The sequence below is a fragment of the Callospermophilus lateralis genome, chromosome 2, assembly GCF_048772815.1.
Source record: "Callospermophilus lateralis isolate mCalLat2 chromosome 2, mCalLat2.hap1, whole genome shotgun sequence".
NCBI lineage: Eukaryota > Metazoa > Chordata > Mammalia > Rodentia > Sciuridae > Callospermophilus > Callospermophilus lateralis.
The window spans coordinates 199,443,007-199,470,841 of record NC_135306.1 but is presented as its reverse complement, the minus strand read 5'-3'; the positions used below and the strand labels follow the sequence as shown (position 1 = coordinate 199,470,841).

Below are 27,835 nucleotides of genomic sequence, written 5' to 3'. Positions count from 1 at the left end.
CTTGGACTTTGCAAAACTAACCCAGGAGCCTCCATTCCTCGCACCCGACCTAAGGCCAGGACTCCGCAGAACCACATCCTGTGACAATCACAAGGACTTTCTCCGCCCCGTCGGTGACGTGAAACTCGTGACTGGCTTCTCCGCTCCGAGCAAAGAGCCGAGAAATCAGAGGCGGAGCCGCCAGTCCGGCTAGCTATGAAGCCCCCGACGGATGGCGCGTGCGCAGTCTCTCACCACGGGACCTCCTTCCCGCCGCTGAGACTAGGAAGCGGGACGCCAAATCCGTCCCCGCGCAGCCGCCGCCGCCGGGCGCCGAGCGGGGCGGCTGCCCTGCCCGAGGCGCGCCTGCGCACGTTCCCACGCACGTTCCGACGTACGGCGGCGGCCAGGGGTCGCGAGCCGGTGGAGGACCCGCGCGCGGAGGAGCCCGGGGAATCAGCGCCTTTTCCCTCCCTCCCCCACTCCCCTCCCCGCTCCCTCCCCCCTTCCCCAAGAATGTTCCGCTACGAGGTAAGCTCTTGCGACCGGAAGTGGCCCCCCCTTCCTCGCGCGCCCCTTTCCTCTCACCCTCCGCGCGCCGGTCCCGTGCTCCTGGGGGGAGGGGGCGAGCCGTGGGAGTCGCGCGATCTAGCGCAGCGCCCCCGACCTGGGGTCGCGGATTTAGTCCGAGGGCTGGGAACCAGCTTTGAGGTTTGGGGGGCGGGACTGTCCCATCCGATGCCGCTGGGGAGAGTTGGCTTCTGCTTTGGGGTGGGGAGGGCCCGTTAGTGCGGTAACCTGAGCGCCCCTCGCCCCCACTCGGGGAGGGGCGGTGGAGGGAAGAGCATTGCACCCACCGGGTGGCTGTTCTTAGGAAGAACCACCCGGGGATGCCCGGAGACGACTTTCCCGCCTACCCAGAACCAGCCCCCTTCTCCCGGGTTACCCACGGGTACACACTGTACACCCAAGCAGCCGGTCAGGGCGCCTGGACTTGCCCTTTGGCTGGGGCCCCGGACTGTTTACTAGGAGAGCGCTCCGAGCTGGGAGGGGGCGTGTCCAGCTGAAGTTCTTTCTGGACGAGTGGAGTGAGCTGTGGGTTTGGCTACGACGTCGGAGGGGAATGTAGCAGCTCCAGAATGTGGAGTCTAGACCGTATCGCCCACTCGCTTAGTGACCTTGAGCCACTCCTAATCGCTGGACACAAGGTTTCTGGATTTATAAAGTGAAAGGACTGATCTAGGTGATTCCTGAGAGTCATTTCAATTTTAAAAAGCAGCGATTTGGTTAAGTCGATCTTGATGTTTTGGTTAAGTCGATCTTGATGATTCGGAAGGGAGTGCGCTGGAAGTTGCCTCTGATGTGGTGGCAGACTGCTTTGTGGAAGTTTGTGGGCCTTAGGATGGGTAGAAAGGCCAGTAAGGACAGATACTTGATAAAAGTGTTAACTGACTTTGTATAAACATGGAGAGAATGATGAGATACAATGAGCAGAAGTTGCCAAAAGGAAACTTGGAGATTAAGCTGAGTAAACCTGAAGAGAAGGGGGGGGGGGTTTGCAGGTCCAAACAGAATGTACCGAAAGTGTTATGATAATATCTAGGTTTTATTTAGCAATGTGCAGTCTTTGCCTTGTTTGATCCTTACCTATTTGAGGTAAGTGGTATTTGTCTCTGTGGCGCCACTTAAGAATCCAGGACCTAGGGCCTAGCACAGAACCTGAGACAAAAATGTTCTCAAATGATGCTAATGAGGGCTAGAGCACCTACCTACTACTTTGGGTTCCATCCTCAGCACTTCATTAAAAACACACACACACACACACACACACACACGATAGTTAATGGATTAATCAGAAAAGTGAGTTGCCTGTGTTTATCATGGCTTTTCTAGAGTTCATTTCTGTTTTTTTCACTAGAGTTTAGGCCTATAGAAAGCAAAGTGAAGAGGTGGAAAATGAAAAGAAAGTTTTAAAAGAGAACACTGAAATAGTTGAAAACCCAGCATGAAAATAATGATAAAAATGTGAACTTAGTTAAAAAAGATACATAAAAGTACTCATTTTGGCAATTTGAAAATTTTCATCTCTGTTCCACCCGGTGATGTAAAGGATACTGTGGGCCTAATTTCTTGTGTGCATGAGAAAATGCTATCATTAGATTCTTGATAAAATAAAGAAAAAAGATGCTTGGGAAAAATTCAAGTAAGGAATAAAGAATAGAAACAGAAACAAGCTACTGAAAGTGTCCAATGTCAGGGTAATTGAGGAGTATAAAATGCCATCTTTACAAAAGGTCATAATAAAACTATTTCACTGAGAAGGTAAGGTGAACATTTTTAGAACATTATAAATGAGAATGTGAATTTCATGAAAAACTTCTTTTCATTTTTTTTAGTCTTTGGAGGATTGTCCTCTAGATGAAGATGAAGATGCATTTCAGGGCCTGGGAGAAGAAGATGAGGAGATTGATCAGTTCAATGATGATACATTTGGGTCGGGTGCAGTTGGTAAGTTGCATCTTTTGTGTATGTATGTGTTGAGATTGAACCCAGGGCCTTGCACATGCCAGGCAAGCACTCTACCAACTGAGCTATAACTCCAGCCCAAGCGGCATCTTTTGTAGTTTTCATCTTCATCTCTTGCTCAGATACTTTGTCTTAGAAGGAGTAACCTCATTCACTAATTTGGCAAGTTAATCTTCTTGATCTCAGTGAGAATAGTATGTCCTTTACTCAGAATAGTTCATCCTCCTACTGTGCTCTTCTGGTTGGTCATCTTTTGTCCTCATCAATAAAGCCAGGTATTATCTAAGCCCTATGTCTTCCAGCTATCTGGTTTTTGATTCTCGGTTGCCACTGTAAGGAATTCAGATGTTTAGATCAATAGACATTTGAAAGAGATTTTAAATAATTCTAAATAAAAGGAATTTTTATTTGGAGAACATGTAATCTAGGGAAAACTCATGGACTAATAGAGAATTCAGATTCTAGTATTCTGCATGTTCTACATTCAGCCCAACACCAGTACATGGTTGTATTTAATGAAATAAAAAGCTTTTAATTCCAAGAATTTTAGCAATAGGAAATCTTCATAAGTTTGAAAAGTATTGTAAACAAATGAAATTTTATCCATCCCCAGATATAGGTAAATATTGTAAGAGCTGAAAAAGTTAAAAGAGCTGAAGTAGACTTAAAGCTACAGAGTTGTAAATGCTGGGATAAAACAGTTAAGAAGCAAGGCTATATAATTACATTTGAGAACAAAATTTACTTAGAACAAGTTTAGAGCAAGTTAACTAAGTATTAGAAATTTGTACTTTTTAAAGAAATGAATAGATCAGAATCAATGTAGATATTGTTGTTTTGACTTAGTGTTGGAAAGCAGCAATAGCAGTGTTTATATTGTGGTGTGTCAATATTTGTAATTTCTTTAGACTTGCAGCAACAAATATTCAAAATTAAATAAGGAAGAAGAGGAAATGTAGCACAGTGGGTGATACCAATGTGTTAGTATCAAAAACAAAGGTTTTATAAAAGTTATAGTGGATAGTGTTTTGTGATGACTTTATAGCTTAGGTTTATGAAAGCTTGCACAGAGTTGAATGAACTGGCAAAAATGAAAAAGTTTCCTACTAGTCTTCCATTTATAAAATTCAGTAGAAACTGTGACTTTGTCATGATCTAGAGCAGCAAGAAGAATGTTAAAAGTATAAACTAGACTCATTACAGAAAGGAAATAAAGATCCTTTGGATTGTAGTCATAGTTTAGGAGATAAGATTGCCCATCTCCAGGGAGATGGCAGGGAAAGCTATGAAGAATAGAATTACAAATGGAGGGAACTGATGTGAATTGCAAATTGCATAATAACCTAGACAATAAAAGTCATAACATTGTATTCTTGGTTCTAAACTTTTTCTTTTAAAACCTGTACTGGGTATTAAATCATTTTCAGCACATTCTTCAGTTTATGAAATTGGTCAATTGAAATTGATTCATAGCTACTATATTAAGATGAAGCAACATAGTAATGTGTCCTTCCTTAGTTTTGAACTTGGACAGAGAGAAATGGGTCCTGCCTTCTCATGGACTTCCAGAGTGCTAAGGGCAGTTTCCCACCCCCCCCCACCGCCCCCTGGAGTTTCTGTTTTTCCTTCAAGACAAGAATATTGCCTTTAAAAGAATATTAGAATGTGCAGAACTGTATTTTATATGATAGGAGAAAAGTATAAGTCCACAGTGCTCTTGGGTGCACAGTGAAAGAACAGGTAGTAAAATTAAAGGCAGTGAAATAGAATATGGTTAGTTTGCTTTGTACCATAGGGTAGAAGGGTATTAAGAAGGACTTCTTGGTCAGCCAAGGTTATAATAGAGAAAAGATGTCACAGGTGAGCGCTTTTCATTGAGAGTGTAGTATACTTGAATTGTAAGGTAAAAATCTTAATTCTTCAAAACATCTTTATATAAATATTTTAAAAAGAAAATTGCTAAGTCTACCTGTGATATGTTTGGCACACTTCTTACAGATTTAGCTGGTAGAGGAAGTTTAAGCCAGTAGATGAAATGTTAGATCTTTGACGTAGGTTTTGATTGATAATTTTTAATTCATGGAGCTGACATCTTGAACAACACCTGTTTATACCGTGGGTATTTTAGGTCACTGGCTACAAAAGCTCTGATATCACCTTTCCATGGGACACTAATCATTGATCTACTCCCTTTAAAAAAGTTTGCATCATCTCGAAGCAATAAATGGTGTTAGAGTGATCCCAAACTCATTCTCTGAAAATAAAAGTTTACACCTTACATGGTTCTTATTATGTGCTTGGTACTGTTTTAAATGTTTTACATGTTATTAATTCTCACAGTAACCTTCTGAGGTAGTTATCAATATTATCCTCATTTTCACAAATGAGGAAGCAGAGTTACTGAGAGATAAAGTAATAAATACAGTCAGTATAAATTACCAGTTATGTTAAAACAATCTTTGGGGAATCTTTGGAAATCTCTTACCTTTGCTTGGATGGGCTTCTCATTCTTTCTCCTTCCCTTTTCTTGATAGCTGCTGTAATCTTTGGGAACTGAGATTGCCTTAAAATTAAATCACTTCTATTTCCTTTTTATTTTCTTTTCATTCAGAAATATCCCAGACAGGCCTGGGGGGCATTAAAGTATAAGTGTTTGAAAAAGCAGCATGGAGTTCAGTAGCCCACATCACAGTACAGGGTCATTAGTTGGAAGAATACAGATACTCCTTTTCCTTCATTTCTCTGCTATTCTTTTGCCTATGCTTTAGCCTTTTAACCAATGATGCAATAAGGTCAAGTGTTGGCACATCTAAGTAACAATATTTTTAGGTAATTTGCAGAAGTAACAGAGTGAAATATTCTTTCAAACTAAGGGCATGAGTCCTCTCCTGATTTTTTTCATAAGAACAAGAAAAACCAAAAATAATGTTGGCAATGTTTTATGGCATAGATTCCTTTGCATCCATGTTTAAAATGCCAACAGTCACCAGGCATGGTGGTACACTCCTGTAATCCCAGTAGCTCAGGAGGCTGAGACAGAGGGATCACTAGTTCAAAGCCAGCCTCAGCAACAGCAAGGAACTAAGTAATTCGGTGAGACCCTAACTCTAATAAAATGCAAAAATTGGGCTGGGGATGTGGCAGAGTGGTTGAGCGCCCCCGAGTTCCATCCCTGGTACCCCCTTCCCCCCCCCCAAAAAAAAATAGGGTTGGGGATGTGGCTGAGTGGTTGAGTGCCCCTGAGTTCAATCCCCAGTACCAAAAAAAAGCAATAGTCAGTTCACAGTATGTCCATTTTTACAGAACATGACTATTCAGACTTTTTAAATGTTATTTTTAAGTGCAAATAAATTATTTGGTAGAATCTGGTAAAGTTAGCAAATATGAATATGGGGAGTGGCTACCAAAGGTAATTTAGAACTGTACTACATTAAAATTAATCCATTAACAAATTAATGTTTTAAATTTGGGAAACTTAAAAATATATATTATTTTAATCCTGAATTCAGGATTATAGACTCCCCACTCTTCTTGGCATAGCTGTTACATTTAAAAAAAAAAAATTTATCCTTTTTCAGCTTTTTTTTTTTTTTTTTTTAAGCAAGGATGACACCAATATTAAAGTCACAATCGGTTATTTATTACACTATTCCTTAAGAACGTTTCAGATGACTGGTCATTTAAATTAGTACTATAATTTTTATCTAAAATGGATTTTTCCCTTTTTTAAGCACATCTAGGTATGTTTATTGAGACCATTATAATGAAGTGGTTACTTCAAGTTCTTTTCTGTAAGAGGAAATTTCAGAGGAAGAGTGCCACCTGACTAAGCACTTTGTAAGAGGAAGCTTTTGGGTGGGAAAGAAAATTCCACATAAGAATGAAAACACATATCTTAGAGGCTTAGATAGGGATATTTTGTGACTCTTGCCCACAGCCTTTATCACAGAAATGGCAGAGTGATCCCTATTTAAGAAACCCCTTACCATAGCTCCTATATTGTATATCACATTGACCAAAGAGCAGACAGTGGATCCTGGGATAACACAATTGTAAATTTGAAATCCCACTTCCCTTGCTTTTTGGATCACTAGGGTTATGTGATATATTATTATATTACAAAAATAGCAAATTTTAAATGCTTAGTCTGACCCTGAAGAGAAATTAGCCTACTTAAATATTCATTTGAGATGCTGTGGTATGTATAAGGTTACTTATGGTATTGATTGTTATAGTAAAAAGTTGCAAATCATCCAGATGGTTTTTTAGTAGGGAATAAATTACAATTCAGTTCATTAATAGAATGCAATCTTACATATATGTTTAAAAGAATGAGATAATATTTTCAGCAGTTATATGTGTATACACGTATTCATGCTTGAAAGTATATCCAAGAAGAATCAAGTTAAACTACAGATTGCATTCTTAAAATCTGAACAGAGCTGTGGAATTATGAAGAACTTTCACATTCTAAGTCATGTATTGTGATGTTTGAATTTTTTTAATCTGTATTTTATTTGTAAACAGAAAGAAGACAGTATAGATTTCTGTGTTAGCTACAAAGGGGATTACCTGTTATCCCTGAATGTGGAATTTTATAGAACATACAAGACATATAACTAAAGTAAGAATAGAGTACATACATAGCTTATACAGAAGAGTACATTTATGTGCATTAAAGTAGCATGTTTAGGTGAGATGAAACTAAAATGAAAATTTAAATATTTTGGAAAGCTTAATGAGGAGAAAGAGGTTTCTGCATTTGAATGCTAAAAGAAGCAGAATTGTGAGTAGTGCGTTTATGATAGAAGTAGAATAGAATGATTAGATCCAAGAGAACTGGAGTGAGAGTTTTCATTCTAGAGAATTTGATGAAGGGTTCACAAGATTTTAGTCTGTGTGGTAATGGGACTCAAAAATCAATGCTATATCAGCATAATAAATAAGAAAACAATGTTAGTGCTGCAGACCAAATAGCAATGTGCAGGAATAGCAAAGACATAATTAAAATAGAAGAGGAATTGGCCTTGGTCAAAGTTTCATCCCCTCTCCCTTGGCTAGTGGATACTCCCTTGCAGTAGCCACCTGACTTCCTGCATTCCCCCCAACACTTCTCCTCTAATCTGCTTTTAATTCAGTAGCCTTAGTGATTCTTTCAAAAGTTAACTCATCAGCTCTGCCCCATTTTGGAGTGGAGTTGAAGACCCTGACTAACCTCCCTCCTCCAGACTCTGACTTTATTTTGTTCTACTCTTCTCTCTTGCTCATTCTGTTCCATTTGACTGTTTACCCTCTTATTGTCATATTCGTTGAATCTCTGCTCAAATGTCATCTCAGTGCAGCCTTCTTCTGAACATCTATTTTTTTCGATTTGCCTTTCTTCCATATTCCTGTAGCATTTTGCATCTTCTAATACAGTATCTAATTTACTTCCTCATTATTTTTATTGTCTATTATCTGTCTCTCCCCTACTTTAATGAAAAAGCTATATGAGAGAAGGTCCCTGCATTCTGTCCATCTATACAAAAAATAAATTTTTAAAAAATCAGGTAAAGAAAATAGCAGTTACAATTTAAGAGACAGTTATGCTAGTATTACAGATTTTACTTTCCTTTGAAGTTTTTGTGTGGAGTATTGAAAATCTCAAAACCAACAGGTGGTCTTATGTGTCGTTAGTTTGTTTTTTTATTATAGTATTAGGGATTGAATTAAATGGTACTTTACCACTGTGCTACATTCCCATCCCTTTTTATTTTTATTTTGAGGCGAGTCTCACTCAGTTGATGAGGCTGGCTTCGCACTTAAAATCCTCCTGTCCCAGCCTCGCTCCTGTAGCTGGGAATACAGGCATATGCAGCTGTATCTGGCTTTGTATCACCATTTTAGAAATCAATTTCAGACTGTAATTTGGACACCACTGATAATGTTTTAAGTCATTAAGCCAAATTTTGTTCCTGGCATGGTATTTTTTGTTCTTAATAGTGAAAAGCCCACTTTGTGTTTTCCTTGTTTCAACCTTATTTCATGTCTTTAAAATCTTCTGGAACTGGGTTATTCATTTGGTTAAAGGAAGAAATTTATATATAAAGCCTTTGTTTTGATATGAACTATATTTCTTATACCACGCTATTGTCTTATAGATGATGATTGGCAGGAAGCACATGAACGCCTGGCTGAGTTGGAAGAGAAGCTACCAGTGGCAGTTAATGAACAAACAGGCAATGGAGAAAGGGATGAGATGGACTTGTTGGGTGACCATGAGGAGAATTTGGCAGAAAGGCTCACTAAGATGGTGATTGAAAATGAACTAGAAGATCCAGCTATTATGCAGGCAGTGCAGACCAGGCCAATTTTGCAAGTGAGTAATTTACTCTTATTTGAGAACTATAGTCGACTATTAAAGTATTGAGCTTTGCCATTATCACTTATGCCATAGAAAATTCATAATATAATTACTGATGATAGTAATTCTGGAAATAAAATTGGGGAATAATGTATGTTCTGGAGCACTATAATTTCTTGTCAACTACCTTGCCAGTAAAAACCTTGGACCCTTGTTTCCTAATAGCAGATGAGTCACCCAGAGAGCTCACAATATTGAAGAATTTGTATATATGTTTTTTGTTTGTTTGTTTGGTAGCCTCAACCAGGAAGTCTGAATTCCAGCATCTGGGATGGATCTGAAGTTCTGAGGCGAATCCGAGGACCACTTCTTGCTCAGGTACTAAAAAGTTTCTCATTATATAAAATTACTAGTATTATAAAATCTTAAGTTGGCTCCTATTGTCATTTTTCCTTACTGTGAACATGTCGATATTTATCATTTGCCAGTAGTATGTCAACTACTGCATCCAGTACTTAGACGGCTCTCTCTGTTGATGTGCCCTTTATCAGCCCCCAGGGTAAAGATTGAGAGGGAGCCATTGGAACTCATGTTATCAGTATATCATTTAAATTATTTTAAAAGTCTAGGCAAAACTACAGGGACAGAGAAGAGATCAGGGTTTGCCAGTGGTTAGATGTGGCACAAGGCATTAACTGTAAAGGGACAAAAGAAGGGGATTTTGCAGAGTGATAAAATTGTTCTCTGGAGGCAACATTTCTTCTATGTATTTATCAAAACTCAAAAAATTGTATACCAAAGACTGAATTTTTCTATATGTGAATTAAAAAAAAAAAAAGCTGGGTGCAGTGATGCATTCATGTAATCTCAGTGATATAGGAGGCTGAGGCAGGAGGATCTTGAGTTCAAAGCCAACCTCAGCAACTTATGAGGCCCTAAGCAACTTAGTGAGACCCTGACTCAAAAAAATAAAAAGGGCTGGGGATGTGGCTCAGTGGTTAAGCATCCCTGGCAATCCCTGGTACCAAAAGTAAATAAATAGATAAATAAATTTAAAAAGTATTTTTGACATCTGTAGAGATTATTAAAACATTTCAAGTTAGCTAATTTCTGTTTTTTGGTTTTGTTTTGTTTTGTTTTTTTTTAACTACTTCCTCATTAGGAAATGCCTACAGTGTCTGTATTAGAGTATGCCTTGCCTCAGAGGCCCCCACAGGGCCCAGAAGATGATCGGGATCTTTCTGAGCGTGCATTACCAAGGCGTTCAACTTCACCTATCATTGGGAGTCCTCCAGTTAGAGCTGTGCCCATAGGCACCCCACCTAAGCAGATGGCTGTACCCAGCTTCAACCAACAGGTACCTCTAATTAACAGGCACTCAGCCCAGGATATTGGGCATCTGGGCAAAATTATTTGGGAAATGAGTGATACTGGGAGGAGGGTGGAGATTTTGGGTAGGCTTTAGATTAGAAAGCAAAATAGCCAATTATAGCCAATTAGCATAGAAGTTAGTACAAATAAGAGACACATTCCCGAATAGCCTTTGCTGCTGTTGTTGCTGCTGCCTTTTAATTGGGGGAGGAAAAGGGTAGTTAAGTACATTTAGGGCTTATGTACTTTTTAAAGTGTTTTACTGGCTGCCCAACACATTGGCAGAGAGATAACTGAAAGCTGGGGGGGATGGGAACACTCAGCATTGTCCACATCCCTTTTTACCTTTAAGATATCCCTGCTTTCCCTAGAGCCTGTGCAGTCCTGTTCCATAGACTTTCCTCCACCTGAAACCAGCAGCTGAAAAGGAAGGCCAATTTGGAAGGTATGGGGGGAGGGTGGTGTTGGTATGGCCTAGTTAGGCTCAATTATCTATGAAATAAATGGTGGAGTCACAATGTATCATGAAATTGCTGAGCATGGCGGCCATATCACAGGCTTCAGAATAGGACTTAGTTAATCCTCCAGCTTTCTTATCATTCCTTCTCCCTCACTGCTACCAAAATACATCCTCTTGGAGAGAATTTGCAAGTCAGAATATCTGCTGATATCTCCCTCAGATAGCATGGAAGGGTGGGGATAACTGGAGAATTAGCTAAATCTTCCTCAGACTTTGCTTGATTTGTGAGAGGAAGTGATCAAAGGTTCTGGGTTTGAATCCATAGTTATAGCAGTCTGCTTAGAAGTAGGGCTTTGCATTGAGTTCTGTGTCTCTACCAGTACTTGAGGGGAGGGAGTGTAGGTGGAAGAAAAACTGATTTCATTGAGTGTAGTTGTATATATGTTTGTCCTAATAGATTCTGTGTCCGAAGCCTGTCCATGTTCGGCCCCCGATGCCACCACGTTATCCTGCTCCCTATGGTGAGAGGATGTCTCCAAACCAGCTCTGCAGTGTCCCGGTATGTCTCTTTACAGTCTAACAAAAATGTGAAGTATGTACTTTATGGTCACTGCCTGTGTGATTCAGTATGTAGAAGTGCTAACATCTCCTATGGAACACTTAAATTTTATAATCTCCATCCTTGAATTTCTGGGTCTTATGGTCCCCTGGTCAGAAGACATAGTTTATGTGTTTCTTAGCACTACTCTTTAAAAATCTAAGCTCTTTCTTGTCATCTGGTTTCATGTTAACTTCAACTCTCATTCTAATTTCTTTTTTGTTTTACGTGGCCATAATGTTTCATAATTTCTAGCATTATTCTTTTTATTCCTTCAGTAGGGTGTGCTACAATTTGAGAATTTTACAATCTAAGTTTATACTGCATTTCTACTGAGTTCCCTTATTACATTGATTTACCTGTTTCATGATATAATTGTTTCCTTACTTTATTTTTTTCCTTAGAACTCTTCCCTCCTGGGTCATCCTTTTCCTCCTACTGTTCCTCCGGTTCTCAGTCCCCTCCAGAGAGCACAGCTTCTTGGAGGAGCACAGGTAAGCCTGTGATTAGCTCTATCCATAAAGAACCCGCTTACTGTCTTAAAGTTCATTAGGACATAGATGTTTTTGTTAGTAATCACCATTGCCTCTTATTTTTGCCTTTAGTTTTTAAAATAAAGTTATTGATGGAAACAGTATTCAATTTTCAGCAAGCAGGTGTGCTTGCTGCTGATTTAAGGTTAACTCAGTCTTAAGATCTTGTCCCTCTTTTTAGCTACAGCCTGGTCGGATGTCTCCCAGCCAGTTTGCACGGGTCCCTGGATTTGTTGGTAGTCCTCTTGCTGCCATGAATCCCAAGTTGCTGCAAGGGCGAGTTGGGCAGATGCTTCCCCCAGCACCAGGCTTCCGTGCCTTCTTTGGTGCTCCACCCCCTGCAACACCACCTCCACAGCAGCACCCTCCCGGCCCAGGACCTCATCTGCAAAACCTAAGGTATATAAAACATGCCAATGTTTACCCATTGCCAGCTAAGTCTCTTGATCATTCCAATTTAGTTTTTTAATGTAAAAGTCTCTTAATATTTTTTAAGTGAGGACTGGGGCTGTAGCTCACTGGTAGAGCTCCTGCCTTGCACTTGTGAGGCACTGGGTTCAATCCTCAGCACCACATAAAAATAAATAAATAAAGATATTTATCACTAGGTCCCACCAAAAATACACACACACACACACACACACACACACACATACATACACACACTCACATACATATATGTATGTATCTTGTAAGTGAAATATTTTGAGATCCTCAAGTCAGGGTTTGACAGTTTAGGCTTTCTTATGTCATCATCAAGAATCATGCATCCTGTGCACCTTTATACATTACAAGTTACTCACCTTTCTCATTTCATGTCCACTTTACAAACACACACTAAGATATGCACACATGGTGTTAATCACTTAAGAATCATAAGTAAGGATGAGAGAGGTGAATAATGAGAAGTTTAAAAAAATAACAATGATAAGTTAGCAAGTCTTGGTATCTGCTACATTTTTTACTTCTACCCTCTGATTTTATAACAAGAGGAGTTCAAGTTCCTGCTTTGATAAAATTGTTTTTTATTACATACATTGTATTATCAGGGTTCTCAAGAAAAATAGAACCAGTAGAAAAAAAATATTATTTTAAGGAATTAACAAATGTGATTGTGGAAGCTGGCAAGTTAAAAATTTATAGGGCAGGCCAGAAATCACGTAAGAGTTGAAGTTGCATTCTTGAGTTTGAAATGTTATATGTTGGCAGGCTGGAGATTCAGGCAAGACTTCTGTGTTCCAGTCTTGATGCAGAATTTCTTCGGAGACTTCTGTTTTTAAGGCAAATAAACCTCTTGAGAGAACACTATTAAACAGGAGCAAAAAGAAAATTACATGCTTTTACTAATAAATTTCCTGAGATTTCATGATCATCCTCTTAGTAGTTGAGAACTGGTCTTTGTGGAAGATAGGTTTTTAAAAAGTGACTTTTTTACTTAAAGTCTCTTTAGAATACACTTGGCAGTCCCTACTGAACCTATGTGAAGTTATCCTGTTCTGACAGCATTTGTGAAAACTTCAGATCATCGGGATGACAGAATTAAAGGCCTTTTTTTTTTTTTTTTTTTTTTTTATCATTTTTTTCTTAGATCTCAGGCCCCAATGTTCAGACCAGACACAACTCACCTTCATCCACAGCACCGGCGGCTCTTGCATCAGAGACAGCAGCAGAACAGGAAGTAAGTACTCACTGTATTCCTTGGTGGTTTATTGAACAGTGTAACAAAATGTTATTAATTTAGTTTACTTTCTTAGTTTACTTAGTATGAAGCTGATTTTGCTGGTAAAGTTATATCACAAATGCTGTCATTTTTATGTTTTTGATACACTAGCTTTACTAAGATTTTATCAACAAATTTCCAAACTGTTCTAACTCTGTTGATCATAAGTTGAGTTCTGAATTTTTTTAAAGCCAGTATTTTATACTCCTTACCAAGTTCTTAGCATTCTCTTTAACTACATTTTCTTTGTCTTTCAGTTCAGAATTAAATCTTAAAAATGTAGTGACCTTGTAATGCATTCCACTGCTGTCGTGTATGTAAAAAAATAAAAATCAAAAGAATCAATAAAAGATTAAAAAAAGAGAGGGAAAAAAATGTATTGACCAGCCTCACATTTGGGTCTTAATGTGAACCCAGTGGTCATTCTTTATTTCTATATAAATTATTTAATTTTTATTTAACAAATATAAATATATACATTTACATATATCTCCCATCTGTGTATTGTGGACTGTGGTAGGTATTGAAGATTTAAAAAAAAAAGCACACAAGACAGATAAAGCCTTTGCCTTTGTAGTTTCATATAAAGTAATACCATAATTAGGCATCTAAATAAAATGAGGAGAATAAACCAGGCATGATGGTTCATGCCTAGCTACTCAGGAGACTGACAGGAGGATCATAGTTTCAAGCACAACCTGCCTCAAATATAAAAAAGGACTTGGAGTGTAACTCAGTTGTAGAGTACTTGAATAACATGAGGAAAGCAAGAAAGAAAAGAAAAAAATAAACTCTGAAGTTTCTTCAACCATCAATTTTATTGTTCTTTGAGTGTGTGTGATTCCTTCTCAGTTTCAGAAATGTTCCAGAATATTTTTGCAGGTTCAGGAGAAAGAAACCAGTGTGGATTATTAAATAATACTCCAAAGTACAAATTATATAGGGAAAGATTAATACATTTGACTATTAAAAATATCAGTCCTTAATATAACAAAAGCCATGCAGAAACATACAAACTCCAAATAGAAGAAACACAAGTGGCTTATAGAAATGAAAACATGGTCAAACTCACTCAAAAAAAATGCAGATTAAAATTAGATAACCACTTAACATGATCAGACAGGCAAAACTTATGAAGTGTCACTTTTGGCAAAGATGTAAGTTTGTTGTCTTAAGTGGAGAAAAGAAAACTACCTGCTTCATAGGGTTCTTTAGGGTTTATACAGAAGTCCATAAGTAAAAGTATTTAGTATGTGGTAAGATACTCAGATCTTTTGTTACTCATATAGTTTTATTTCCTTGAGTATGTACTACATAGCTCTTTTCTTTGAAGACTTGATTTTTAATTGGCCTGTTTGATTCCTGTAATGTTATAACCTTTAATTAATTAATAATTAATATGCCTACTTAGAGTGAATGTGGCATATGTTTTTCAGTCAGCATCGGAATATCAATGGAGCTGGAGATAGAGGAAGTCACAGGAGCAGTCATCAAGATCATCTTCGAAAAGATCCATATGCCAATCTCATGTTGCAGCGGGAAAAAGATTGGGTCTCTAAAATTCAAATGATGCAGCTGCAAAGCACTGATCCCTACCTGGATGATTTTTATTACCAGGTAAATACGGTGCTAGTTTTGAAAATAACATTTTGGCCCCTTAGGCTAGAAAGGAGATTGACTTAAATTAAAAGTCGTAGCCTTTGGCCTGGGGGTGTAGCTCAGTGGTGGAACATGTTCAAGGTAGAATTTTCTTTTGAGGTAGTCCTCAAGTAGTTGATAATCTACTAAACAAATCCTGTCCTCTCTTCAAGCAAGAGACTCTGGAGCTGTTTGCTCTGAGACCAGTGTTTTCAATTTCTTTGGCTTCAGTAATCTGGTTCTATCAATTAAGTATATTGGCAGTCTAAAGACATTTCCTTTGATTAAAGTTTTTGAAGGCTAAGGATTTTTTCTTGGCAGAGGTGAGGGGGCAGTTTGGGATTGAACCCTAGGCCTCAAGCATGCTAAGAATATATTCCACCACTGAGCTACACCCTGAGCCCAAATGCTACGAATTTTAATATAGTAAATGTTAGTATAAATCTAGCAAAAATTAGAGATGAGTACATTTCTATGGTTCAAGTTGTGTTACTGCCACTATTGTAAAATAATTATTTGATGGTAAAGAACAATCATGGTCTGTGCTTGTGTTGCAACTGAAATCATTTTGTGGTAGAATTACTTCGAAAAACTGGAGAAACTGTCAGCTGCTGAAGAAGTGCAAGGTGATGGCCCTAAAAAGGAACGCACCAAGCTCATCACCCCTCAGGTGGCCAAACTGGAGCATGCGTATAAGCCAGGTAAGATGCAGGCCCTTAAATGATAAGAGAAATTTGAGATGCTACTGATTTGATAAAATATAGGTGGTACCTTGTCTGTTTTGTCCTCTTCTGGGCACAGAGAGGAGAGGGCATTCCTGCTGTTCTATGCATGTGGATGGTTTGGAAATAATTTTTAAAGTACTATTGCCTTTAATATATGCAAAGATCAGCCTTTATTTGAGCATAAAGTGTATGGCTTGACAGATGACCTCTTGGGTGCTTTTGATATTTCTAAAATAGATGAGGAGGAATGAGAAAGGATAGATTGTAATAAGGAGTTGCTTTAAAGGATACGTAGGTTTTTTTGTAGTAAGTTGTTACACCATGAGTAAAGAACAGAAAAGTAAAAATCTTTGAATGCTTCCTGCCTGCATTGCTGAGTTTTTATTTTGTTGAAATTTTTATTTTTATTTTTATTTTGTCCTTACAGTGCAGTTTGAGGGTTCTTTGGGGAAACTTACTGTCTCTAGTGTGAATAACCCTCGAAAAATGATCGATGCTGTTGTGACATCTCGGAGTGAGGATGATGTAAGTGTCTGTAGAATTATATATTTAAGAATGTCTTGGTGGTCACCATTTCCTTTGGAGTCATTGTGGAATGAGATCAGGCATGACGGAGTTGTTTGTAGTCTAACCCAGAGCTTACAATCTGGCACATTGTGGCCTTCTGGTTTTCAGCAGACATGCTGAAATAATAACACCTTCATTTCTCATGTAGCTGGTGAAGGCCAGAAGAGGCAGGAATCTAGACTAGGCATGTTTGTCTGCAAACAGCATCTGTTTACTCCAGTTTGCTTTTTTTAAAAAATTACTATTTTCTGGATGGGGATATAGCTCAGTTGGTAGAGTGCTTGCATTCCACGCACAAGGCCCTGGGTTTAATCTCCAGCACCACAAAAAATAAAAAAATAAATACTATTTTCTGTGTGTTTTCAAAATTTGCTATGAAATTTTAATCCTCCGTAAAATTCTATAATTACCATTTGTCTATCTATAAATTCAGTTTGTGTGTTGGTTGAGTCCATCAAATCTGAACTTTGTGCTAGTGTCATTTTAGATTATTAACTTTCACAGAATCAAAATTTTCTTAAAATATTTTCACAATTGAACTACAGATGCATACTTGGAAAATTGTTCTTAGTAAAGTTCTTAAACACTGAATATTCTTGTCTTTTTTTAGGAGACAAAAGAAAAGCAGGTTCGGGACAAGAGAAGAAAAACCCTTGTCATAATTGAGAAAGTAAGTTTTAGAATTTGTTGCTATAACTAGTTTCAAATAAGGAACTATCAAGTATGTGTGTACCCAAGAAGCAGAGAAGTGAGCAATGACTCAGTGTTCTTTGATTTAATTAAAAATATACTCTTATTAAGTACTTATTGTGTGCCAGAGCAGAAAGAATTGTGGTATACCTTTCTTATGGCATCATGGAAAAAATCCTGCAGTTAGAATTAGAAGTACTGGATTTTTGTTCAGACTTGTTCAATTAAGAGCTGAGTATTTCTGGGCAGGTCACCTTTCTAAGCCTGGTAAAAATGGGAATAAAATTTATATTGTTTCTCCTATGGATTAATTAAGTCAATTTATAGATAATTATTGGGCACTTATTGGGTGCTAAGGAAAATATATTATATAGTTGGTGTGTAAAGCATAAATACCACGAGTCAAAGCCATAGAAGATGGCCTTGGAGTATATTTTCTATGCTATAAATTATATCTTCCATTTATGAGGCTATGATATGAAAGTGAGTTATTTAATATTTCTGTGCTGTCATCAGTTTCTTTGTCTATAAAAATGAGGATGATTATGATAGTTTTCTTGTGGCGAGTGTTCAGTGAATGAGCATGAAGTGTTTAGAACAGAGGCTGGCACTCAGTGGTAAAATCACTTCTTAATAATATTTTTATAAATACAAAGTGTCACTGTGGCAGTAAAACAGAATGTCATATATACAGTGCTATTGTTGCTGCACTGTATGGAAAATTTGGAAAGTGTAATGACATTACACTATCTTTATCTGCTAGATTAAAAGTCAGGGAGAAATAAAAAATGATACATGAAGAATTAAGTTATTTTACCCTGTTTTCCTGTATTTTAAAGACCACCTTTTGTTTTGTTTTATCTGAAGTTTATGATGATCTTATCAGGTCAGGTGGTCCGAAACTGTAAAATTGTTTATTAGATACTGGATGATCTTAACACAGCATGCTGTGGCCTGCTTTGTCTCTCCCTTAGACTTATAGTTTACTTCTTGATGTGGAGGATTATGAAAGGCGTTATCTCCTAAGTTTAGAAGAAGAGCGGCCTGCCCTGATGGAAGAGAGAAAGCACAAAATCTGTAGCATGTATGACAACTTGAGGGGTAAATTGCCCGGGCAAGAGAGGTAAGCTTTGTGCACTTTGAGGAAAACATGAGACTACCTGGACTTCTTTCTGTGTCACACTGAGTTTTACACATTTCTGCCTTTTCAGGACTCTCCCCTGCTATGTCTGTAAACTCAGAATCTACCTATTGTCCAAACTCAAAAGGTGATTTCATATTAGCCATTTCATAATCTTTCACAGCTGGTGGCTTGTCAGCATGGGGCGTCTTCTTATCCTGAGTTCATTTATTCAACAAATATGAATTCAGTATCTACTAGGAATTGTGCTAGGTACTACAGATAAATGGTGGGGTGGGCCTATTGGATTTGTGGTTTTGAGCTTACGGACTATATGTGGTTTATGATTACTAGCATGTTTTACCTTATAATCTTCATTTGTTTGATTTTCTACTAAGATGGGGATTGTAAATATTTATATTTCCTTGGAATTTCCACAGAATATGTGTATGGTGTAGAAACCAGTAAATCTTCCAGTGGAGTCTTAAGTTCTGTAACTTTTATTGTTTTTCTGTGTCATCTCTCTTCCATTTATTATCTGGAATAGAATCCTTCTGTTGGTAAATGTTCAATAAATCCCAAATACTTAACATGATGAATGTAAGAGGACTACATTGGCTAGTAATTCTCTTTCCCTTTGTCCAGTCAGTAGAGTTGTGGATTCTTCTAAGCCAGGAGATACACAAACAGAACATAAGGACAAGCACCTTGGGTTGGGGTTGTGGCTCAGTGGTAGAACACTTGCCTAGCATGTGTGAGACACTGGGTTCGATTCCTAGCACCACATATAAATAAATCAATAAATAAAACAAATGTCCATCAATAACAAAATATATACATTAAAATTATTTTTAAAAAACAAGCACTTTCTTTTCAACACACCTTTTCTGGTGTTTTTAGGGCTGACAAGAAACTGGTTGAATAGTTGTGGTTTGTCCATAAATTTCATGTTACATGGCATCAAAATGTATGTGGTTGATGTATATTTACATGGAAAAGTGTCTGCAAACTGTTAACACTTGTAAAATTAACTCAGATTATGTTTTTATTTTTATGTATACATTTTCACATGTTGCTCTATTAGTCATGTGATATTTGTGTCGATACTTAAGGGTTAATGTAATAATGCTTATATAGTTTGACCAAGTTTTTCTAAAATGTAATTAGTGAAATTGAAATTTTGCTTTTTATTATTTTGTTAAAGTTGGAGAAGTAATTTTCACTATTTTGTAGTACAGGTCATTGTAGAGTGAAAATGAATGCAGCATATTAATTTTAAAAAGACCTAAGAAGAGAAAACATGAGGATTTCCTGTATTGCTCTTGTTAATGAAAATTGTCATTTTTCTTCCCTTGTAGGCCAAGTGATGACCACTTTGTACAGATCATGTGTATCCGAAAAGGGAAGAGAATGGTTGCCCGTATTCTCCCGTTCCTCTCCACAGAGCAAGCAGCTGACATTCTCATGACAACTGCTAGGAACCTCCCTTTTCTTATCAAGAAGGATGCACAAGATGAGGTGATCCACCATGTGGGACATCTTTCCTTTCAGTTTTTTTCATAGTTGATAAGATTTCTGGAATCTAATTTCTTTGTCTCTTCTCCTTTTTGTGTTGTTTTGTCTAAACTTTGGCATTAGGATTTGATTATTTAAAACAACCTTAAGTAATTCAGGTGTATTTTTTTGAATCCCATGGTTAGTGGAACAGACCATCTCAAAACATGAGGAAATCAGTAGTTCCTTCTTAATTCACAACACAGTTGTAAAGACGTGGTGTATGTCAGAACTAATTGAGAAGCAAATAAGTTGGCTCTGTACCCCAAATGCTGAATCAGAATTTATAGAGGATGGCCGGGTACAATGTTGGATGTCTGTAATGTCAGCAACTCAGGAGGCTGAGCTAGGAAGATTGCAAGTTTGAAGCTAGCCTCAGCAACTTAGCAAGACCCTGTGTCAAAATAAAAAGGACTGGGGATGTGGTCTAGTGGTAAGGTGCCCCTGGATTCAATCACCAATGCCACTGGGAAAAAGAATTTATAGAAGATAGATCAGGACTTCTGTATCTAAGAGATTAGCAAAATTTAGTATGGTGTAGGAGGTCAAAACAAGAAATTGAGAAAGGTAGGACAAAGGACTGGTATTAATGAATATGAGATTCAGAATAATAAACGGTATTCAGGTGAGCCTGTCACAGTCAGCCACAAGCTGAGTGAAACCTGTCTGGGTAATTAGTCCACAGAAAACAAATGGTGACAGGATACACTAGAAATGGTATGCTTTGACAATTGGAAATTGTTCCTTCTGTAGACCCTTAAAATTTTAGCATCTATAGAAGTGAATGAGCAGTTTAGGTCTGATTAAGAAAGTGAAGTGGGTAAGAAAGTTTATTTTTAAAAGATTTTAAGAATGAAAAATGGTTGGAAGAAAATTTAAAGATTTGAGGAATATCCTAATAAGTTGACTAAACTAAAAAAGTTACTGCTATTTTAGACCATGTACACTGTATGCAGGTGCTCTTGCCATAATTACACAGAGCAAGTTTGAGAGAGCCTTACTCAGTTGGCAGATACATACTAGACACCATTTTATTTCTTAGAAATAACAGCACCCAGTCCTAGGAGCTAGAAATACAAAAATGCCTGTCCTCATGGAGCTTACCTCCTAGTGAGGAAGACTTGATTAAATATACAGGCTGCGTTTTTACGTATGTGTGTTGAAAAGCAGTATACCACATCTCTCAAAACTATTTTCATGAAGGTATAGCTAGTTTCAGGTATGGGGCCTGAAAATTTAAGGCAATCCTAAAATATTGTGTGCCTGAATGCAAAGAAGTTAATAGATTACTAGGGTCCTGTGGATGCACAGATTAACTTTGAAAGGGCTCTTGTTGGCTAAAAATGGGATCATTTATATCAGAAAGAAAAATTAACAGTGGACTGAATGAATGTAGTAAATGTGTTTCATTTAATGAATTCATAATGACACCAAATAAACCAGTCCGCTTTGGAAACTGCCACACCATCAGTTCATCCTAAAAATAGATAAATAAAGGAAAGACTCAAGCATTTATCCTGCTTTTTTATTATAACCAAATGTCATGGTTACCAGAGTTGGTAATATAAAATTCTTTATAGAAGAACTTCAGAAAATAATCATTTTGTAAGCCTTGACTTGTTTGGAGCATACTGACAGCTGAACCTGGTGATGCACTGCAAACACCACCAAGAATGGGACACTAAGCGCTGTGCTTCTTGACATAATGCCTGCAGTCTTCCTGCCTCCCTCTTCTGCCCCACCTCCCACCATTAAACCTGAATCTAATCAAACTTGTAATCACCATCAGTTAATGGGGACATACTGGATGGCAGAACCAATTAAGTGGCATCACAGAGATGCAGTCGCCAGATTCAAACAATGGGACAAATTACACACTGAGCCACAACCCCAGCCCCACACGTTTTTTTTCAATAAATAGCATGAGAAGAGGACATACAGACTGTGGCAAAGGACCTGTTATTTTTTAAACCTTATCAATAAAATGCAATATATGGATCTTGTTTGAATTGTAATTAAAATAAATCAGCTGCTAAAAGATACTGTTGACACAAATGGAAAAATAGGAATTTTGAGTAGCTATTAACTGATACTAAAATTATTTTTAATTTTGTTTGATATAATGAGATTTTGTTAGAGAAATAAGTATTTCTAGATGAAATGATACCATATGGAAGGAACAGATCTAATAAAATCTGTTTATTTTATTACTGATAATACTGTAATTTGGCCATTGAAGTTGGGTAGTGGATACATGAACAATTTCTGTTATTTGTACTTTCATGTATGTATTTAAATATCTATGATTAAAAAGCTTTGTTTGTATAATAGAGTATTAAATGACAAAAAGTGACCCAGTCTCTGTCCTTAGGTGCCATTTAAAATAATACATCACTGTTTTTTTTGTTTTTTTAATATTTTTATTTATTTGTTTGTTTTTTTTTTTTTTTTTTTTAGTTACAAGTGGACAAATGTCTTTATTTTACTTTATGTGGTGCTGAGGATCGAACCCAGTGCCTTACGTGTGCTAGGCGAGCACTTTTACAACAGTCTTGCTTAAGTTGCTGAGGCTGGCCTCGAACTTAAGATCCTCAGTCAGGATGATAGGCATGTGCCACCACATTCAGCTCTTGATTTCCTTTTTTGTTGTAAAACCAGCTGTATTTTAACTTTTTCCAGTCTAGGCCACATGGCAAAAAGGAATAAATGAATAGGTTACAATCCAACATCATTGGGTTGTGGTTCTAACTACTAACTATGTATCTCTGAACACTTGAGTTTCTGATCACTTAGTTTCTCTAGTAATTATTAATTAACTATTTGTTTACTTCTTCAATGAGCTTTTATAAATAAGATAAAATTAAGTTTGAAAGTGCTAATAATTGTGTAGCAGTCTAAACTTTAGAGTGCTTCTTACAGTATATCAAAATTGCCAGTCTTCCCAACTATGCTTCAGATGTCTAAGAGTCCGTGTGTGACCTGTTTACCATCTTTTTTGGGGAGAGGTGGGGTGGGCATTGTGTCTGGCACATTGTAGGCTTTTAGACGTTTGTGAAATGAGCTCAACGTTCATACTAAAATAATAGTATGGTGTATTAATATGAATTTAATATTTGAAAAGTGATTTCAGCCCCCTTGGTACTACAAGTCATGGCATTTCCAGTGAAGATTGAATTGAAAACATTCTCAATAGATACCTTAGAATCCATTGTTGAGACTTCAGTCATATCCACTGGGCTTGCCACCTCTTTTTTCTTAAATCTTGCCGTGAGTGGTTGAGTATACTGCTGAGCATCTTTCTGTCCATGGCAACTGATGGCCAGTAATTAAAGAACAGTTGACAAGATGTAATACTTTTGTTTATTTTTTTGTAGGTGCTGCCATGTTTATTGAGTCCCTTCTCTCTCCTCCTTTATCATCTTCCTTCAGTGACTGTCACCAGCCTTCTGCAACAGCTAATGAACCTACCTCAAAGTGCAGCTGCACCAGCACCCTCCAACCCTCACCTTGCAGCTGTGCTCCAGAACAAGGTGGTATTGACTTTTGGTTCCCTAGATTTTGTGAAACATCTAAATTTGAGTTACAGATTTAAAAGCAATGGCTACCATGGCTGTGATAACTTGTTCAAAAGGGTTTCTTTTCCTTTAGTCAGAAGTTGCGTTGATCCTACTAACAAAAGCTAGAAAGAATAGTGTTGTTAGTTTTAAGCTTTTTAAGCTAAACAGTGTTGTTAGTTTTTGCTGCTTTTTTGTTTCCTTTTGTTGAAACACAGTAGGATTTTATGTATCTCCTGAAGAAACAAATCTGGTATAGTCAGCTCACAGTGGACTCAAGAGATCCAGGCTCCATCTTTTTTTTTTGCTGTCATCTTTAGTAGCAAGACTGTCAACTTTTGTTAGAGAAATAAGTATTTTTGGATTAAATGAAACAATACAGAAGGAACATGATCCCCCATGATCTAAGATGGTGTGGAGTTTACATTAGGAAGGAAGATGGTTATGGAAGATGTGGATTAATGTTCTGTGCTCTTCATTGGAACCTTTTCCAGGACTTCAAACCAACTTCTATTTAATATCAATGGCCAGGATTTAGATAAACCTAACTGCAAAAAAGTCTGAGAAATAGCTTTTAGTGCACATCATTGGTGCCACAAGTAAAGTCAGAGTTCCTAATAATGAAAAGGAAGGTCTATCATTAAGTTACAATTGGTGGTCTCTGTTATATGATTATAAGTAGAATTTCCCATTTTATTTATGTCAGATTAAAGATCCAGCAACTCCTAGTGGAAGCATAAAAGGAAGGAACAAATGTGAGTTTTTAAACAGACCAGGTTTTAGTCCTTTCCTGCCATATTAGCCTTAGAATTCTGGACAGATTTTTCTCACTTTCCTAGGGCAGCTTCCTCCTGATCTGTAAAGTAGAAGTGATGATGTAGACTTCACAGAGTTGTCCTCGTACTTCATTGAGATGATGGCTTTGAGTGCTTCATGTAGTGCCCCATACATAATAGGCACTCATTCAGGGCCACTCTGTACAGTAGAGGTGAAAAATAGTCTCAAGGCCTCTTTCTGCCTTTCACTTACAATCCTATCAAAGCATGACTCTGAAGGGCAAACATCAGAGCAGGAGAAGTAACCGCCTCAGGGATGTAGATGGGCTTCTGGAGTAATCAGGGATATGATTTGGTCTCTTGGTTTTAATTTTGGTAAAGACAGTAGGAAACTGAGATCAGATAAGATTATATAGCCCAGTGTCCGCCCCCATAACATGAAGGGAAATTTTGTGAAAAGGCAAGATTATCCTTCCCTTTATGTTTCCTTATAGATCATGTGATTCTTACATTTAACCTGTTTCTTGTCCACATTTAACCTGTTTCTTGTCCCTATTTGTATTTTCATTTCATGCCCCTTTAACCTACGTTTCCTCCTTTTACCACCACTAAATAAGACATTTTTTTATATTTCAGTTTCTAAACCTTATGTTGCTGGATTTTAATTTTAAATAAGATGAATGCATCTGTTTATCCCTTCTTTATTTATTTTTATTTTTTTTAAGAGAGAGAGGTTTTTTTAATATTTAGTTTTTAGTTTTTAGTAGACACTTTTATTTTTATGTGGTACTGAGGATCGAACCCAGTGCCCCGCGCATGCTTTTTCGTTTTCCATGAACTTTGACTTTTCTTTTTAATCCATTTCAGTTCTTGTAAATAGGAAAAAGCCGAATCCCATGTTAACCATGATGGGCGGGGGTGGGGGGGGATCATCCTTTCACCCCAGGGTGAGGCACAGATAAGAATGTTGGACACCATGATGTTCTGTTTCCAAAGGCTGTGCTTGGTCGTGGCTGTGCCAAAAGCGAAACCGGGAGAAAGGACATAGGCTTCTGGCTCAGGGTTGTCCATTTTCTGCCTGGTTTCACAGAGAAGCACAGCAGTGAGGTCATTGTGGCTTAGTGCTATTCCCATTTAATGCCAGGATCCCATCAGTTGTCGTAGAGGAGGTTTGGATGCTTTGTTTGACACCCTGTCTTCTCTCATAGTTTGGCCTGTCACTGCTCCTTGTCCTCCTGAGCCGTGGGGAAGACTTACAGAGTTCAGACCCTGCTACAGAATCAACGCAAAATAACCAATGGTCAGTACAGACTATTTCTCTATTTTAAGTTTTTTGAGGTGATCTTTCTTTTTTTTCCCTCATCTTGTTGTTTGGTTTTCCCTATCAGGACAGAGGTGATGTTCATGGCAACCCGAGAACTTCTGCGGATTCCCCAAGCAGCCCTGGCCAAACCAATCTCTATACCCACAAACCTAGTGTCCCTTTTTTCTCGCTATGTCGACCGGCAGAAATTGAACTTGCTGGAGACAAAACTGCAGTAAGTTTTAAAAAGGATAGTTGCACATGTCAACAAAGTTGGCATTTTAGAAGTTATGATAGAGGGGAGGATAAAACTGAATTTGGTGGAAAAGAGTAAAGACTTTAAATAAATATTCGCGTATCTTGCTATACTGGGTGTAGCAGTACCCTCATTGAAGTTGACTAAGAGTAAAACAATGTCTTGGGTGTTTTGTTATTGAGAATCTTTACAAGGTTGAAATTTTAATGCAAAAGTTTGCTTTCTATTTTAACTTATTTATATAAACAAGTTTTCTTTCTCTTTTTTTATACCCTAGGCTAGTTCAGGAGATACGATAAAAGATCTCCAAATGTGTCCTGTACCTCCTTTGGGCTGCCACCTGCACTGCTGCCATCACCAATGGAGTGTTTTTAATGAGGGAGGGAAGGTAGCTTATTCCCCAAAGCAAAGTCTTGTGGGATTGATTCCTGTTTACAGGGGTTGTCTCTAAATGCCAGGTATTTTCCCCATTGCTCTGTGAAATTTGGCTGGGTGATACTTATGCTGGTTTCTTCTTTACTTTCTGTGTTACAATTCTGCATGTCCTACTTTTACTCAATTCTTCTCGATTTTTCATTTTCTTTGCCCTATCGACAAAAAATTATATCTCCCTTGATCCCACTACCACTACTCCAGTTCAAAGTAGATTGTAGCCTGCCAAAAGATTCTTCCCCTCATCCTATTGAAGTCTTTTTTCATTATCCCATATTAATATGGCTGTAGGAGAGCCAACTAAATAGAAATCAAGTTCTAGAAACACACATACCCCATACATACATTTATATGATCTCCAGAGGGTCCTTAAAGAATGAATTTTAGATTGAAAAATATTTAATTGACACATACCATCTCTAAACAAACCAACTGATATATTTTTAATCTGTTTCTATTTCGTCTTGTAATTAATTTGGTGGAAATACTTATTTGTTTTAATATAAATACAGGGTATATGGGACATTTAATAAGATCATATTTCTTAATTGGCTGGTGCCCAGCTCTAGGTTGAGAAGTTATTTTCCTCTTCCCCACCTGTATTTTCTTTGTTTTGTCCACCCTAATGGAAACAGCACACGGTTAAGCCTTTTTCCAGCTACAGCCACAGTGTGCTTGAGCCTGTCCCCTCAAGTGCATTCAGGAGCACCCAAGGTGATCCTCACTTACAGCCTGCTTGAGCAGTGTAGCTTTTTGCACACTCTGTCTTCCTGAGGTGACTTCAGTAAGCCATGCTTGTCCATCTCTTTTCCTCATTGTCATCTGGTGTCATGGGTAGAAACCTTCAAATGTAACCACGGAAGCTACGCTTGGCCTGCTCTGCTCTTCACTATCCTCCAACATGCGCAGAACTGCCAACCTGGCTCGTCCATCTCATCTGAACCTCATTCCCAGGCAGCCAGGGACCTGGGTTTAAATCTTAGCAGGTACAGCCTGCCATGATCTTTTGTCACTTACCCTTCTTCCTTTCAGCAATCAACCAGGATAAAGGGTTTTGGTCCCTAGAGATTTCAGTTCTGAAGAAGATTAAATCTGAATCAATTTTACATGCCCTTCCAGTCTACTTTATGCCATTCTCACCTTTTCGAATGTAGTGGGGGGACAGGCTGTGACATTTAAAGAGAATAAACGTTTTGCACATACATGTATTGTACAACAGTAAAATCCTGTTATAACCAGCTGTCCTTGTTCTTCATCTCCGTTTCTTCCCATTCTGTAACCCAGGCTTCACCAGCTGTTCCCCAGTGACATTACCTAGCTTCCCTCCACCATCACCTACTGACTATTTCCACTATGCGCCTTTCCTACCTTCCCTTCACAACTGATCAAGTGAATACTTGATTATTATTTCTTCCTTACTGTGCTTTATTTTTGTTTGGTTCTAATTAATGAAAATAAAAGTTTCTAAATTTACATTTTTATAGGGTATTGTAAATAAAAACAAATTGTATACTTCAAAAAACTGTGCTGAAATTTGTACTTTTTTGTTATTTCGGAATGGATTTTGGATGTGTTTCTAGCATATATAGATACACTGGCAAATTGCTTGATGTGGAGGAATTGTAAAAATATTATTACGTAGTGGTTTTGCCTCTTTGTTGTAAGGGAATTTCTCCCACCCCCAGTACTA

General features: G+C 37.8%; 1 protein-coding gene across 3 annotated transcripts; it reads left to right on the top strand.

The window, feature by feature from the left end:
- Positions 1-229: 229 nt before the first annotated feature.
- On the top strand, positions 230-27,618 carry Patl1 (PAT1 homolog 1, processing body mRNA decay factor). Of its 3 annotated transcripts, none has more exons than XM_076847289.2 (19): positions 230-510; positions 2,376-2,487; positions 8,646-8,863; positions 9,146-9,226; positions 10,011-10,205; positions 11,137-11,238; positions 11,682-11,771; positions 11,992-12,209; positions 13,399-13,488; positions 14,967-15,147; positions 15,746-15,869; positions 16,321-16,418; positions 17,071-17,130; positions 18,125-18,273; positions 19,629-19,800; positions 23,199-23,354; positions 24,085-24,133; positions 25,363-25,454; positions 25,543-25,627. In XM_076847289.2, exons 1-18 carry the CDS (start codon positions 496-498, stop codon positions 25,446-25,448), a joined length of 2,196 nt encoding a protein of 731 aa, XP_076703404.2. In that variant the 5' UTR covers positions 230-495; the 3' UTR covers positions 25,449-25,454; positions 25,543-25,627. The 3 variants fall into 3 exon arrangements, with proteins under 3 accessions (XP_076703404.2, XP_076703402.1, XP_076703403.1); XM_076847287.2 differs by lacking the exon at positions 24,085-24,133 and adding an exon at positions 25,991-27,618 and having other exon boundaries at positions 231-510; positions 25,543-25,692; XM_076847288.2 differs by lacking the exon at positions 24,085-24,133 and adding an exon at positions 25,991-27,618 and having other exon boundaries at positions 232-510; positions 19,629-19,788; positions 25,543-25,692.
- The last annotated feature ends 217 nt before the right edge of the window (positions 27,619-27,835 follow it).